The sequence below is a fragment of the Budorcas taxicolor genome, chromosome 11 (assembly GCF_023091745.1).
Source record: "Budorcas taxicolor isolate Tak-1 chromosome 11, Takin1.1, whole genome shotgun sequence".
In the NCBI taxonomy this organism is placed as follows: domain Eukaryota; kingdom Metazoa; phylum Chordata; class Mammalia; order Artiodactyla; family Bovidae; genus Budorcas; species Budorcas taxicolor.
In genome coordinates, this window is record NC_068920.1 from 51,891,625 (window position 1) to 51,908,009 (window position 16,385).

The 16,385-nt window shown below is 51.8% G+C and overlaps 1 protein-coding gene across 1 annotated transcript; it reads right to left on the bottom strand.

The window, feature by feature from the left end:
• Positions 1-654: 654 nt before the first annotated feature.
• On the bottom strand, positions 655-13,649 carry KIFC1 (kinesin family member C1). The gene is made up of 11 exons (XM_052648130.1): positions 13,428-13,649; positions 8,010-8,150; positions 7,828-7,921; positions 7,254-7,307; positions 7,089-7,139; positions 6,495-6,892; positions 5,054-5,833; positions 3,716-4,006; positions 3,546-3,619; positions 3,356-3,431; positions 655-735 (listed from the first exon to the last, which is right to left on the bottom strand). Exons 1-11 carry the CDS (start codon positions 13,647-13,649, stop codon positions 691-693), a joined length of 2,226 nt encoding a protein of 741 aa, XP_052504090.1. The 3' UTR covers positions 655-690.
• Positions 13,650-16,385: the final 2,736 nt, after the last annotated feature.

The following is a 16,385-nucleotide window of genomic DNA, read 5'->3' on the forward strand; positions in this document are numbered from 1 at the left end:
GATGCCCCCACCCCACCCACTGTCGCCGCGCCTCTGCGCACGCGCGACCCCTCCCGCGCGCGCGGCACCTGGGAAGACCCAGCCCTCTGACGGGGCGGCGGCCCTCGGCGCTTGGCGCGAGGGAGTTAGCCCATGCGCCCCGCCCCGCGCGGCCGAGGCGGGTGCACCGACTAGGAGAGCTCGGACCGAGGCGGTGACGCCGCCGAGAGCCAGCCAATGGCGGCGGGCGGAGCTAGCCCCGGCGGTTCGAAAGGGAAGGAAAAGAGCGGGAGGAGAGAGCCCGCAGCTTGTGGGCGGACGCGCCGGCCCCGCCCCGGACTCCCACCTTTCCGCACTCAAGAGTTCCTGCCCCGGGCGAGGGTGGCCTGTGCCGGAGGAAGCGGAACTAGTGACTGGACACCTGGTGCGCACAACCCCCCGGACGTGGATAGGGACGAGAGCAGGGCGGGGGCCACCCTGACTCTGGAGTGACCCGGTAGAAAAGCCGAAGCCCTGTCCCCGTGAGACACAGACGTTTGGCAGAATGGAAGAGCCACAGCTCCCCCCTTATTGGACAACCGCTAATAAAACCTTTATTTAAAAACAACAACAAATTCTCTTCTTTATTTGATAGGCCCAGGTATCAGCGCCCACTACCCCCCACCCCCCCCGTGTGTCTCACACATACACACACACAATCTAGATCCATCTTCATTTCTTGTTGGCCTGGGCTGTGCCAATAACACACTGGTTCACCTGCAGGCAGGGGATTTAGACAAAACAGGATAAAAAAATTTTCAGAGCAACCAAAAGTTTTCCCCAAATCACCTCTGAACCCTCAGTGTTAGGGCTGCCCTCAGAGTCCTGAAATAAGGGCTCTGAAAGCAGGTTCAGGCTGGTCTCAGTTCTCCCGCGCCCACTGTCCACACTAGATCTGGAAGAGGAGGAAAGGCCAGAGAAGGGACAGAAGCCCCTCACAGGAGCAGAGAAAGGCACTTCTAGACACCCCCAAAGCCCTCCCACCACTAGTGCTCAATAAGCTAGATAACACGTCATCATAAACTAGGAACCAAAGCTCCTTAGAAAATTAATGATCTTCAGTCTAGGGCAGGAAATGTACAAGATGAATCTGGAGAAAGGACTACTGGGAACTTGTCTAAAGGGCACAGGAGCCAAGTTGGAGCTTCCACTGACCAAAGGCGGGCAATTTGAGCATCAGAAAGAATGACAACTTCAAACGACATATACCAAAAGTACAAGATGTTACCTCCTGGATAAAAACTCACTGGTCACCTTTGGAAGTTGCCAGGATACCAACTTATAGTGAAAATTGATGAAGAATATAGCATTTATCCCATCTTACCTATATGGACTGAATTTCAGAATAACCAAATAGATGACAAGGGACAGTTCTCAAGAATTGTGATTAATAAATGTAGAACAGCTGAGAAAATTAGAAAATCACGGAGGCCTGACATGCTGCAATTCATGGGGTCGCAAAGAGTCGGACACGACTGAGCGACTGAACTGAACTGAATAACAGATCTGGGGCTCCCACAGTGGCTCAGTGGCGAAGAACTGCCTGCCAATGCAGGACAGGTGGGGTCGATCACTGAATTGGGAAGATCCCCTGGAGAAGGACATGGCAACCCACTTCAATATTCTTGTCCGGAAAATCCCATGGACAGAGGAGCCGGGTGGACTACAGAGTTGGACGTGACTTAGTGACTAAACAACAACAAGCAACAGACCTAGATAGCGTCGCTGATAAAATCATTAGGGGAGAAAGTTGAAGGGAGCTTTTAAATGGACAGATTGGGCTGACAATACCCAAATGCAATGATCAATTGTTGTATCATGAAAGGTGAAACAACTACGGGGAGGGGGAAAAAATGGAACAACTCAATACTAGGTGCCTCCTGATATGATGCAATAAAATGTATCATACCATTTACTTGCCAAGAAATTAGATTCTGATTCAAATCAAGCCTCCAAACCTAATTACAAGAAAACAAAAATTGTGGAGGAAAGAGGAAACAGCCAAAATCTAAAATATGATATGTTCTATAGGACAAACCACCCCACTTCAACAAAAAATGTGGGGGTGAGATTATTACAGATTAAAAGAAACTCAAAAGACCATGTCAATGAAATTAAAAGGGTGGTCCTTGCTTTGATCCCAAATGGAACACATCCTAATGTATAAAAGGCATTTGAGACAGTCAGGGGAAATTTAACATAAACTGGGTATTAGAGGATCAAAGAGTTCATGTTTTGGGGTATTAATGATGTTGGTAGAACTTTAATTGAACTTGTAAGGTAGCAAGGGAAATCCTGATTAAAGTAGAAGACCACGGCAGGGCACTAAGGTGGCTGATTACTTCCATAGCAGCAAGAGTGCACAAGAACACCTGCAATCCGAGGCCCTGAGCAAAGCCAGAAAGCATCTCAAGGCTGTATCCTCAGGAAAATGAGTTATCAGAGGAATATATTACTCTCCAAGGCAGTCTGTAAAGAAACTTCCTGACTTAACTCTTGTAGAGGGAGCTTAGTTTCTTAGAGAATTCATAGCCTGAACACAGCTGACCCTTGTGGGGACCGGAGCCTGAATTCACGCTGTGTATTTGGAATAGCCTGAAAAACCTGTATGTCTTTGATCCAGGAATTCCATTTCAAAGAATCTCTCTCTGGATAGTTAGATGTAACCAAGCAAATATAGAATGATATGTACAAGGTTAGTCAACATAGCCTTGTGTGTAATAGTAAAAGGGTGGAAAGAATCCAAGTGTCCAGTAGAGGGAACTGGTGGATAAACTTTGGTGCATCCACACAGTGGAGTCCTAGGCAAATGTAAAAATAATGGGATGATCTCTGTGCTGGTGGGGAATCATACTAGGGCTGTCTGATTTTTTTCTTTTCCCCCTACTCTCCCTGGCCACCACCCCATCCTTAGGACTGTCTTGTCAATCAAAAAAAAAAAAGGCAGGACAACATGTAATACATGAAAGAGAGGGGAAGAGATGTCTTCTGTAAGAAAGAGGGAAATTCCATGCATATTGCTTGTATTTGCAAACGAAACACCGAGAGGAGAAGTAAAAGGATAAAACATGAGAACTACTACTAGGACGGGGCAGGGGGAGGATGTGGTGGGCGGGGTGGAGGCTAAATCTCACTTGTATACAGCTTTCTACATAGTTCTGACCTTTCAACCACCTAGTTTTAAAAACTTAATTCAATCCCCCCAGAAGTCAATAGTTAAATGCCTGGCAAATATACATCCTTTCAGGATGCACGTGCCGCTGGCCCCAAGGACCAGGGTGCAGATGCCTACAGTCAGCAGGAAGCCTGACGGGGACCGGGCTGCTAGTGACCGCACCTTGGAGGCGAAGCGTAGGGAGTTGAGGGACTCGGAGACGTTCTCTTCTAGGGGAGAAATGTTCACAAACATGAGCCTGTGGACAGAGGAGAGCGGGGCAAACCCCAGAATCAGTGTCCAGGTCTCCACTACGTCGCTGCCCCTACCCTGACCCTGACATGGTGGCTCCCAGCCCTCCCCTTCTGCTCACATCTTGGCACTGCCACCCAGAGAGTTCTGCAGCAGGTAGGTGAGCTTACTGTTCCGGTAAGGCACGTGGGACTCCTACAGGGTGGAGAGGGACAGGCGGTTAGGACAGGGCTGGGGACAGCCAGCACCAGCTGCTTCCCAGGGCCCACCTGCCCCCACCCCCATTCCTACCTTGTTGCTCAAGGCCATGATGACCAGCCCCAGCGTGGACAGGCTGCTGTTAATGGCCTGCGTTTCCCGAAGGCGTTCCCGCTCCCCAGGGCCGAGTGCTAAGCCAGGGTCTAGCCGCTCACTCCCAGCCAAGTCCACCAGGCTGAGGGGGGCCGCACACTGCAGGCCTCGGCCAGCATGCTCCCCAGAGATCTGCAGCTGGAACACGCTGTGACTACGCGACGAGCGCTCATTCTGGGCTGTGCGGGCCACAGCCCGGTTCTGGCGGGCTAGATGGAGCAGGGCCTCCACCTGGAGATGGGGCGCAGCAAGAGGTGCAGTCAGGCAGTGGTGAGCACGTAGCCAGGTCAGGCATGCATGCATGCCTGCATGCTCAGTCGCTTCAGTCAAGTCCGACCCTTTGCAACCTGTGGACTGTAGCCCGCCAGGCTCCTCTGTCCATGGGATTCTCCAGGCAAGAACACTGGAGTGGGTTGCCGTGCCCTCCTCCAGGGGATCTTCCCAACCCAAGGGCAAACCCCTGTCTCCTATGTCTTCTGCACTGCAGGCAGATTCTTTACCCACCGAACCACTTGGGAACCAACAGGTCAGATATGGCATAAGCAAGACCCAGCACCTGCCTTCTTGGTGCTTTTTTCTAGTCAGCAAAAGACTAAATAATTAAAATACACAGTGTATCTGAGAGTATCAAGGAATTAAAAATAGAAAAGCAGTGTGTGATGGTGAGGGTTGCAATTTTAGAAAGGATAACCAGCAGTAATTTCCTGACTGTCGAGTGGTTAGGACTTGGCACTTTCACTGCCAGGGCACAGGTTCAATCCCTGGTTGGGGAACTGAGATCCCATAAGTCATGCAGTGCAGCCAAAAGTTTAAAAAAAAAACAAAGATTGTCAGGGATGGCCTCAACACCTTAAAATCTTTAAGGTGGTGAGGGAGCAATCCAGCCCTGCTGGGAAAGGAAGGTAAGACCATGTCAGGCAATGGAGAGAGGAGGTACAAAGCCCCGATCCAAGGGTGTGACGAGCAGGCCGAGGAAAAGCCCGGAGGCCGGCAGGGATGTCATGAACCAAACAAGCAGCGTGGGTAGAGGTGAGCCTGAGGTCGCTGTGTGGGGCCCAGGGTCGCCTGCCTCAGGAGGCACGCCACTGCTCTCCATGCCTTGGTTCCGTGAAGGTGGACACACCTCACAGCCCGCCAGCCAAAGCCGAACGTCTGATCTACCGTCGCCACTCGCCCTTCCTCATCCTGGCCCGCTTCCCCAACCTCCGTCCTGCGTCACTCTGCCTGCGCCCCAGCCCTCCGACCCCATGGCCAGGCCTAGTGGCCCTCAGCGCTTACCTCCCTCTCACAGGAGACCGGAACGTAGCGCGCGTTGGTGACAGTGAGCTCCTCGCTGCCTGGCCCTGCCCGGCGAATCTCACACTCACCCCCCTGGCCCTTCCGGGTCCCAGCAGCCAGCAGGTCTCGGACAGTCTCATTGTAGATCTCTACGTAACTTGCCACAAAGCTGTAGGTCCAGCCCTGGCCACTTAGCTCCTGGGCCACAGCAAAGAGGTGTCGCAGGGCCCGAGGGATCAGCCCCTCCATCTGGGGGTCTCCCCCAGGCCCACCCTCCATGGTGAAGGTCTTGCCACTGCCTGTCTGGCCATAAGCAAAGATGCACACTGGATAGCCATCCAGGGCTGACTGGACAAGCATGGAAATCTCCTCAAACACTTCATCCTGTCCACTCCCTGGTGGGAACACTCGGTCAAAGGAGAAGTCATGGCGGGTAGGGCCAGCTGGCGCCCCACTCAGGGTCCCACGCCGCTCATCAGGCCGGGAGAGGCTGAGGCGGGTTGGAGGGTCAGAGGGTCCACAGGGGCCAGAGGGAAACTGGAGGAAGCCAGGGGATGGGGTGGGCTCCCCTGGAAGGACGGGGCGGACCCGGCAGAACACACGGATGTTGCCTTTGAGTTCCTGCAGTTGGTTGTGTAACCTCCGGCGCTCCATCTCGAGCCCGTGGAGACGGTCTTCCCGCTCAGCCAGTACGGCCTCCCGGGCTGCAGCCTCCTGGCGCAGAGACGCCACCTCTTCCTGGCTGTCCGACAGAGAAGCTTCTGAGGTCTGCAGCCTCCTCTGTCCAGAACAGAACAGACATGGATGGTGAGACCCAGCAACCAAGAGTAAGAAGTTTCATGATGGGCCTGGGGGTGGGAGGTGGGCTGGCCCCTGACCCCAAGGACTTCAGAGTCTGGTAAAGAAGAGATAAGTGAATGTTAATCGTAGTATTAGAATAAGGAGTACACGGAGCACCAGAAAGGGCACAAGGAAGAGGATATCTAGGCTGACACCCCAAAGCGTGGGAGTAAACCAAGAAAGGATGGGGTGCAGATGGAATATTCCACAAAGAGGGATGTGCACATGCCAAACGCCCTGAATTGAGAATCGAGTCATTTGAGAGACTGCAAGTAACTCATTCTAGTTGGTGCTCACCAAGGAGCCAAATGGATGACAAGCAGGAGAGAGAATGCATGGGGACCTTTATCAGTGAAGATGGACAGAAACAAGAGGTGGAGACGCAGAAGAGACGCAGATGGGAGAAGGGAGGGTTATAGAAACAGAATGGGGTGAAGTGGGGCAGGAAGCAAGACAGTCAGAAGTGCGCAGAGCGGGGATGAGCAGGGAGCAGGGTGGGGGACGGTGCTGCTGGACAGAGGCACTTAGGACTTCAAAGCCCCAGGCGACTTCTGGGCTACGTAGAGAGAAGGGTGGCGTTAGAGGAGAAGCCAGCCCTCACCTCCTGCTCTCCCAGCCGGGCAGCCAGTCCCGTGCGCTCCTCCTGCAATCTCAGCTGTTCCTTCTGGAGCTCTTGCACTAAGCCCTCCTGCGTGCCCAGCCGCTCTTCCAGCTCCAGGACGCGGGCACTCAGGTTCCCCAGCTCCCGCTGGCCCTGCTCAGCCTGGGCCCGCACCCTGGTCAGCTCCTCTTCCAGGGACCTGCGCTCTGCCCCCAGGGCCAAGGCCTGTTGCTGGGCCTCCTGGAGCTGGTCCCGCAGCTGCTGGTTCTCCTGGTCCAGCACCTGCTTCCTCTCACGGCAGCATTTCAGCTCTGCGTTGAGGTCACATAACTGCCCCTTTAAGTCCCAGGCCGGACGTTTGGGTTTCTTCCCTCCCACCATGGGAGGTGCGGCAGTCGCTAAGATGGACACAGAGAAGACAAAGGTCAGGGCAGCCCTAGCTCTGTCTCCCTTCTCCCTCCTCACCTTAGGGCCCCCACACCTGAGGCTCCGTCTCCTCCTTCAGGCAGGGAAAGGACCAAAAGGACTTCTGTGGCACTCACCACCTCCTCTCCCCAGCCCAGCCTCTCACCCAAGATCTTATTTGTCACCTACTTCCAGGCTTCTGGGCAGGAACAACAGGACCTGGCTTCTGAGTCTTTAGCACTAGAGAACCAGGAAGGTGGCATCAGGGGCGATAACACCAGGGTCCCTCCACCTCTACCCGCCTCCCTTCACCCCAACCCCTTCTCAGCCCTGGCTCTCAGACACTATTATTACCTGGGGCAACAGCCGTGGAACATCGGGGTGCTGGCTTCCTGGGAGCTTTGGGCACTGTTGGGAGACAGGGGAGAGGAAAAGCAGTCATGACTCGCAGGCCTGGGAGTGTGTCCAGAGACAGAGGAGCTGCTTTTTCAGAAGATTAGAAATAAGATAACCTTCCTCTTCCTCTAAATCTGACCAACTCCTAAAGATATTCTTCCTAGGACCAACATGCCAAGAAACAAGTTGGACCAAGACAAGGGAAAAGAGCAGGGCGGGGGGTGGCGAACGATGTGTGAAGTATGCAAGTATGTGTGTAAAACACACTGGGGAGCACGCCCATATCTGCTTGCAGACCCACAGAACACCCCTGGAAGGACTCGCAGCTGCCCCCAGGGAGGGGGCTGGGTGGCTGGGGAACAGAGGCAGGAGGGAGGCTTCTCACTGCATAAGAACTCCTGTGCCTTTGGGACTTTGAAACCAGTGGAGCGTGTTACCTATTCAAAATCAGCTAGGATCGAAAGAAAAGACAAAGACAGACGTGAGCTGAAGAGAGCTGTGGGCCGGCTCTCTCTCCAGCCCTGGAGCCCACCTGCGGTCTGGCCTTGCGTCTGTGGCGCAGAGCTGAGGGCTGCTGCTCTGGGGTGGGTCGTGCTCACTCTGGTGCCCAGGCCTCGTGTTCTTTTCTGGGGAAAGACAAGGGTCGGGTGGGGTCCACAGCTCCGTCCGTGATGGTTTCAAACACACGTCCATGGATCTCCAAACCCAGCTCACCTTTTCCGGCTCCAAGGCTTCCTCCATCTGGTTGGGCCCCCTCTTCAGCCTGCGTCCCGAGAGAGGCAGCCGGGAAGCAGCCTTGGCTAGGGGTCTCTTCAGCTCTATGTTCCCCTTCACTTCCAACAACGGGGACCTCTGCTGGGAAGAGAGAGGCCCTTCAGACCACACCCTGAGGCCCAATGTCCCAGAAGTTCCCCTTTATGGCCCCCAAGCCTGACTGTCAACATCATTTCCAACAAGCATTAACTCACTACCCCTGGGGCCACACGCTGGGGCTCTCAGACGAGGTGCCAGCCAGAAACCATGGAGGGAGGTGGGATATGACACAGTCCCTAAGGGACAGGACGGACAGACACACGCTGGACTTCAGCTAACTTTAAGGGGAGGACCTAAACAAGCGGCAAAGAAACCCTCCTTTGGGAAGGCAAAAACTCGGCCTGCACATGGCATGGCTGAGAAACCGATAAAGTCTTTTAGTGAGAGCTGACAATCATAAACAAGGGAGTGACTTAGAAAAGAGACCAGGCTGAAGGCTGGGTGGGAGGAGTAGGTAACATTTATTAGGAACACTTTCAAACGTTTTATCTGTATCAACTGACTTAAACCTCACAGCAGCCCACCCAGGAGGTGCTATTATTAGCCCCATCTTGGAGATGAGGGAAGGAAGGCTCTGGGAAGTACAAGAGCTGCTCTAAGGTCATTGATGAATAAAAAGCAGAGCTGGGGTTAGAAGCTAGACAGTCTGGTTCTGGAGGCTGTGTTTTTAACCACTGGACACCACAGTCTTGTAGGGCACTGATGCCACGCCATGGAGTTTAGGTTTGGGCCCTGCATGCATGGAGAGTCAGATACAATTTCTGATCAGGCATGTAAAAAAATATACGAAAGACATTATTATAAATAATAATAATGAGGTGGAAGTAGGCTGACTGGCAAGGGGAAGATAAGAAAGCAGCAGCATGACCAGTTTGGAGAGCACCAAGGACAGGGATGCAGTGGGGGTAAGGGAAAGGAAGAGCCTCTCCTCTGAGCAGCCCAGCTCAGGGTCTGGATCGCGTCCAACCTCTGCTTACTCCTGCCTTGGGAGACCAACCATCCTGGTTTGCCAACGACTGGGGTGTTTCTTGGGACACAGGACTCTCAATGCTAAAACCAGGTCACTCCCATGCAAACTGGGACACATGGTCACCCTCTTCTTATCCCCCCTCAGGAAAGCACCACGGATAGATCAATTTCTGATTTTCACTATGGATAACTATTAATTCCAAGGCCAGTTTCTCTCTGCCCTTCAGTTTACTTCATTCATTCAATATTTACAAAATGCCTATTTAGTTCAGTTCAGTAGCTCAGTCATGTCCGACTCTTTGTGACCCCATGAATCGCAGCGCGCCAGGCCTCCCTGTCCATCACCAACTCCCAGAGTTCACTCAAACTCACGTCCATCGGGTCGGTGATGCCATCCAGCCATCTCATCCTCTGTCATCCCCTTCTCCTCCTGCCCCCAATCCCTCCCAGCATCAGAGTCTTTTCCAATGAGTCAACTCTTCTCATGAGATGGCCAAAGTACTGGAGTTTCAGCTTTAGCATCATTCTTTCCAAAGAACACCCAGGACTGATCTCCTTCAGAATGGACTGGTTGGATCTCCTTGCAGTCCAAGGGACTCTCAGGAGTCTTCCCCAACACCAGAATTCAAAAGCATCAATTCTTTGGCGCTCAGCTTTCTTCACAGTCCAACTCTCGCATCCATACATGACCACTAGAAAAACCATAGCCTTGACTAGGCGGACCTTTGTTGGCAATGTCTCTGCTTTTGAATATGCTGTCTAGGTTGGTCATAACTTTTCTTCCAAGGAGTAAGCGTCTTTTAATTTCCTGGCTGCAGTCACTATCTGCAGTGATTTTGGAGCCCCCCCCAAAATAAAGTCTGACACTGTTTCCCCATCTATTTCCCATGAAGTGATGGGAGTGGATGCCATGATCTTCGTTTTCTGAATATTGAGCTTTAAGCCAACTTTTTCACTCTCCTCTTTCACGTTCATCAAGAGGCTTTGGAGTTCCTCTTCACTTTCTGCCATAAGGATGGTGTCATCTGCCTATCTGAGGTTATTGATATTAAAATGCCTATTACATGCCAGGAAATGATCTGGATTCTGGAGTAACAGGCGTGGTCCCTGTCCTCAGGATGGCCACAGGACGGTAGGCAAGTAAAACATAAAGAGATGATTAAATCTTACTGAGTGCTATCAGAAAAGGATCCCGAAGGAGGGAGTCGGCATCCAGTTTAGATGGGGAGAGCGTTAGACACAATCCTACGAAGTATTTTTAGGCTGAGCCTTGAGGATGAGAAAGAGTTGGCTTGATGGGCTTGGGCCAAGGAGGAGCATTCCAGGCAGAAAGGAGAGGGATGTGCAAAGAACGACGGATTATTCTTTTCAGCTGAACACAGGGATGTGCAGAGAAAGTGGGCAGAGGAGGGCAGAGGCAGGAGGGAAAGGCTGCAGCAGCATGGAGTCTGGGGTCTACTGAAAGCAAGAGGACTCTGACATTTTCAGTCAGAACAGTATGACTCAATTTGTACTGAGAAAGTGAACTGTGGATCTCCCTGGTGGTCCAGTGCTTAAGACTCTGCTTCCACTGCAGGGGGCTCAGGTTCGATCCCTGGTCAGGGAACTACGATGCTGCACACTGCACAGTGCAGCCAAAGAATAAAGAAATTAAAAAGGTTTAGGGGCTTCCCTGGTGGCTCAGTGCTGAAGAGCCCACCTGCCAGTGTGGGGGACACAGGTTCCATCCCTGGTCTGGCAGGCTCTCACAAGCTGCGGAGCAACTGAGCCCATGAGCCGCAGCTATTGAGCCTGCGCTCTAGAGCCCGAGCTCCACAAGAGAAGCCACGACAATAAGAGCCCCCACACACCACTAGAAAACAACCCGAGCAGCAACAAAGACCCAGCACGGCCAAAAATAAACAAATAAATACAATTATGCAAAAAAAGATAAACTAAGGCATATTTTTAAAGTTTTTTTTTTTAAGCGAACCGTGTCCAGTGCAAAGAATGAATGGAAATAGAAGATGAGGGTTATCACAGCAGAGGGATGGCATCATTCCCTCATCCACCCATTCATCATGGGTCTGTCCCACTAGGTTTGTTGAATGATGCTCTGGACCAGATGCTGTTCTAGGCCCTGGGGCAAGAGTAACAATGTAAAGTCCCTGCCTGCCCATAGCTTACTTTCTAGGGCAGCCTTTCCAAACTGGGGTACAAGAGAAAGCTCTACAGAAAATGAACAGTCTTCTCAATTTTCCCAAGAATGTAAACAGCTCTCACCATTCTAACAGCTAAACAGAGAAGTTAATTCATTAGATACAAAGATGCCTTAGGGCATTAGAGCTTAATTCCGGAGGAACTCAGTTGAGAGGGGATATTCTAAGAGTCTGAGGGCTAAGCAGAGGTAGCATGGGGCTGGGGAGCAGAGCAGGCAATGAAGGAGACCGAGTCTGGCCGACTCCAAGAAGCCTGCCCTGCTTCCCAAGATCACAGGAGGAAAAGCTGTGCTTGTTTTTCAGTAAAACTTCTCATTTTTAAATATTGTTGATTCACATGCAGTTGTGAGAAGTAACACGAAGAGATCTAAGAGTACGTGAAGGCTAATTTTTAAGAGATGCTAAGTTTAACTTCAGGAGTGTGAGGCTGAACTACTTGTGATACAAAGAGGTTCAAGGATGCTCAGGGAAAACTCTGAAACAATCTGATATCCTGGTTTTTTTTTAATTTTAAGTTTATTGGTTTATTATCTTTCTTTACATTAGACTGTGAGCATCACAAGAATATGTCTGTTTACAGCTACAGAACCAGATGTCTAGCACAATGTCTGCTATATGGTAGGACTCAATACAGTTTTAAAGGAATGAAATTAGATGGCCACTAGCAGTGAGAGCGAAAGTGGCTCAGTCGTGTCTGATTCTTTGAGACCCCATGGACTATACAGTCCATGGAATTCTCCAGGCCAGAATACTAGAGTGGGTAGCCTTTCCCTTCTCCAGGGCATCTGCCCAACCCAGGGATCTAACCCAGGTCTCTCGCATTGCAGGCGGATTCTTTGCCAGCTGAGCCACAACAGAAGCCCAAGAATACTGGAGTGGGTAGCCTATCCCTTCTCCAGCGGATCTTCCTGACCAGGAATCGAATCCGGGTCTCCTGCAATGCAGGTGGATTCTTACCAACTGAGCTATGAGGGAAGCCCGTCCACCAGCAGGGATTCAAACTACTGGCTCATATACAAATAAAAACGAAAAAAAAGAGGTTGCATTCTCTTTTTCCTGCCACTTGCAGAATTCTGCACAAAGAATACTGATTTTAATTGTTTAATTAAATGTAGTATGAAAATTAAAATTTTCTTTTCAGTATTTCAAGGTCAAACTTTCAATTTCTTAATCAGCCATGCCCATTGTTCTCCCTACACTAATATAGTGGATCACAGAAAGACCTACCTCCTTGGAATTTGTGTGGGTTCAGAAAATGTGTTCAAAGGTTTGTTTACTCAGGACAACTCCAAAGAGCACAGTATTTAATTTTCTCCCAACTTTACACAATAAGCTCCTTCCATAGTATCACCTTCCATAACATAAAAACAGATTTTCATTGACCCCTCCTATACCACTTCCCAGTTTGGAGGTGGGCACCCTACTGCTAACTTATCCATGTGCACGTCTGCTCCCACCCCTCACCCACTCAAGAGCACCCAGGCAATCCTTCCTTCTCCACACCATCACTTCCCCTTTCTCCTGGATCCTTTCAGTCAGTATACAACACACGCCGTTACTGCTTCCAACCAAAGAGTTTTTCTCTCCTAAACCCAATCAGGATTTCAGTCCCACCATTCCACCAAGACTGCTCTCAAGGCGACAAGTCACCCTGTGTTGATCACTCCCTCTTACTAAGTTCACTTAGCTCCCGGGAGACCATCCTCTGCTGGTTTTCCTACCTTTCTGGTAGATCTTCATCTCCCCAAATTTTATCAGTGGTCTTTCTAATCTCTACGTTCTAGGCCACTCCTACGGCTTTGCACACCACTCATGTGCTGCCAACTCCCAAGCTTACATCTCCAGCCCAGACTTTGACTCTGAAGTCATACTGCCTTCTCAATGTCACCACTTGGAATCCTAGTAAACATGCCAAACTCTGACCGCCTGACATCTAATCCTTTCAACCTTACAGCTTCCTACATCTCAACTGATATAACTCCCTTTCAGCTGCTCAAGCAAATACATCTAAAGCCCTCTCATTCTCTTATATACCACAAAGTCTAATGTCAGCAAACGTGGCCAACTCTATCTTCCAAATAGATCCAGAATCGGACCACTTGTTACCACTTTCCCTGCCGCTCCCATGACTCAAATCGCCATCATCTCTCACCTGGATTATCACATTCCACTGGTTCTCAGCTAGGGATGACTTTATCCCCAGATGTGTAACCATGTCTGGAGACACTTTGACTGGCATGATTAGGTGGGGTTTGCAACTGTCACCTAATGGGTAGAAGCCAGGAATGCTGCTGAACATCAGCCAATGTATAGGACAGCCCTCCACCCCCAATAAAATGTCAATAATGTTGAAATCTGAGAAAACTTGCCCCATTCCTAACAGCTCTCCTTGTTTCTTTCTTGCTCCTTTACAGGCTAATCTCAATGCAGCTGCTAGAATGGTCCTCTTAAAATGTAAGACAGATCTTGTCTCTCTTTGCTTAAAACCATCCAGTGATTCCCCACCTCACTCAGAGAAAAAAACCACAGTCTTCACAGTTGCCTGTGCAAGACGTCTGTTATCCAGCTTCCCTTACCACAACACTCCCTCTTGCTCATTTCAATGCGGCTTTGCTCTACAACTCTAGGGGATTCCCTCTGCCTGGAATGATCTTAATAACCCCTTGCCTGTTTCCCTTACTTCCTCCAAGTCTTCATTCACCTCTCATCTTCTGCATTGGGAGCTTACTAAGACCACCCAATTTAATTGTCTATCTTGCCAGCTGGCCTCCTCTCTTCCCCTCTTAATCTGCTCAAACTTTTCCTTTTCTCGGTAGCCCTTAAAACCTTCACAGCATTAGACGATTTACTTATCACATATTGTCTGTCTCCCCAAAGAATGGCAGCTCCATGACGACAGGGATCTCTGCTGCATTCCAAGCACATCGTTAGGTGAGATGTAAATATGTGATGCATAAATATGAGAAGGCTTCTATTCTTTCTCACTGTCACAACACACTACTCCACTCTCTGGCTGGCAGGATACAAAAACTATCTCTTTGTAGCAACTTGACTTTGGGTAAATCTGAATGCCAGACACTAGTAAACAGAGGATTCTGGCAGAAGCCCTTTTCTGGCACCACAAGTCAACCCACTCTCTCTGTCACAAACACACTTCTCTCCGCAGGAGGGGAGAGGCTGCAGGAGGTCGCGGGGTGCCGCAGGGCACTGATGAGAGAAGACTAAGTTAACCGGTCCCACTGAGCAGAGATCTCTGCAAAACCTGGGGAAGGAGAGAGAATGCAAAGTCCTTCGGTTCAGAGTAGTACTCCACCCCTCTTCCCTTCCGATGCCCACAAGCGGCTGCAAAGAGAGAGGGGACACGGAAAGGCATAAGCAGGGATTCGGCTTCAGTCACCGTTTCCCCAGGGCTAGAGGCCATCTCGGAACTCACACTGAATGAACGGGAGGGAACGTGTTCAGACAAGCCTGAAGATTCGAAACGGGAAATCCTGGATACATGAAAGTGAGGAAGGGTGCTGGGGCTCCCTGAAGCTGCAAGAAGGCAGGCCAACGTGCCCCCGCCCTCCGGGGCCGCTGCCTGCCTTCTCCGCTCTCCACTCCGCATCACTCCCACGGAGCGGGCCACGCGGATCTGGGCCCCGCCGGCCGGACCGAGGCCTCCGGCCGGTCAGCGCGGAGGGGTGCGGCAGGCGGCTGTCGTCCCCGCGCCGCCCGCCACTCACCTGCGGCTCCATGTCCGGCTCGGGGCCACTCACGCCGGGCAAGCGCGGTGAAGAGGACTCCGAGCTGGGGCTCTGGGCACCCGCGTTCTCTCGCGCGCTCGCGACACGGAGTACGCGCGCTCCGGAGCCCTGCGCTGCCGGCCCCTGCGCTGCCACACCCGCCACTTTTGAATTTCAACGGCCGCCACCCGGGCTCACCTCGCTCGGCCCGCAGGGGCCAATCGTCGCCGTCGCCACAACCCAGAGCCAATCGCAGCGCCCGCCGCCTCCCGAGGCCACACCCCGCCTTGCCGCCACCGCCTCCTTCCTGCTCCCCCCGCCCGCCGCGGCAGGCGACTAAGCCCCACTTCCGGCACCACTTCTTCTTTCCTCACCCCACCCCTCCTTCAGCGGGAGGCGCGCGGCGCTTCCGCTCGGCTCCCGGCCGCCGCTCGCAGCGTCAGGATTGACCAGGAACGCGCCGCCCGAGCGTAACTCGGGTGGGGGCGGGGACGCCGGCTCAGGGAGGCGCGCCTGCGCAGAAGTACCTGTGCGGGCCGCGGGGCCGGACCAGCGCCTCCTAGCGGCGGCGGCAGTAGGCAACGGATGCGCGAGCCAAAAACTGGACCGGTGGCGTTGCGGCTGGTGCGCGACGTCTCCAAGCCGCTGAGAACTGATCCCCGAAGCCGATCCCGCTTGCTGTTGTCAGAGTGAATGATTCTGCTCATTTCCCCGGTCTCTTTGGCGTTTCTCACCATATTTAAGGACCTTGAGTACTGCTGGCCGCTGCATGGAAGCCCGACGGTGGGAATTCGAGGTACAGAGGAGGAGGATTTTTCTCTGCGGTCACCCTTTTCGCCTTACCTCCTCTGTGTACCTGGGCGCTGTTACTGGTGCTGGAGAACTGACTTGAGTGTTTCCGAGGCTAGAACCCACGGAGGATTTACTGCTTCCGTTTATGGAATACTTTAATGCTTTTCCGATAAATCGCTCCATTTACTGGGCTCTTAATGTGTGTCAAGTGCTTTCCATTTCTTATCCGCAAACCAGAAAAAGGAGACAGGTTCAGAAAGGTTAAGTTGACAAGTGCACAAGTAACGAATCACACTGCTGATCGGAAGTGTGATTGAATCTAGATTCCACTAGCTTCAAAATGCAAGGTATATCGCTTATCTCAAAATACTTCTAATATTCTTAGTAACAGCAACAACCCCTGACCTGTGAATAATTTGCAGAGTGTTTCTACCACCCCCTACATCCTGGGGGTAGGCTGGACAGGGATTTTATTTATGAGACTGAAAGCGGATTCCTAAGGGATTTGTCTTATGCATAATTGGAGACACAGTTCAGTTCAGTCCCCCGGTTGTGTCTGACTCTTTGCGACCCCATGGACTGCAGCAGCCAGG

What these genes read in the sequence shown, in the direction of transcription:
- KIFC1 (XM_052648130.1), bottom strand. Translation starts at nt 13,649, where the DNA reads ATGGGGCAAGTTTTCTCAGATTTCAACATTATTGACATTTTATTGGGG. An exon ending in GACGCAAGGCCAGACCGCAG is followed by an intron (nt 7,308 to 7,827) that starts GTGGGCTCCAGG and finishes GTCTCCCAACAG; the next exon opens with TGCCCAAAGCTCCCAGGAAG. An exon ending in TCATGGCCTTGAGCAACAAG is followed by an intron (nt 3,620 to 3,715) that starts GTAGGAATGGGG and finishes TCCACCCTGTAG; the next exon opens with GAGTCCCACGTGCCTTACCG.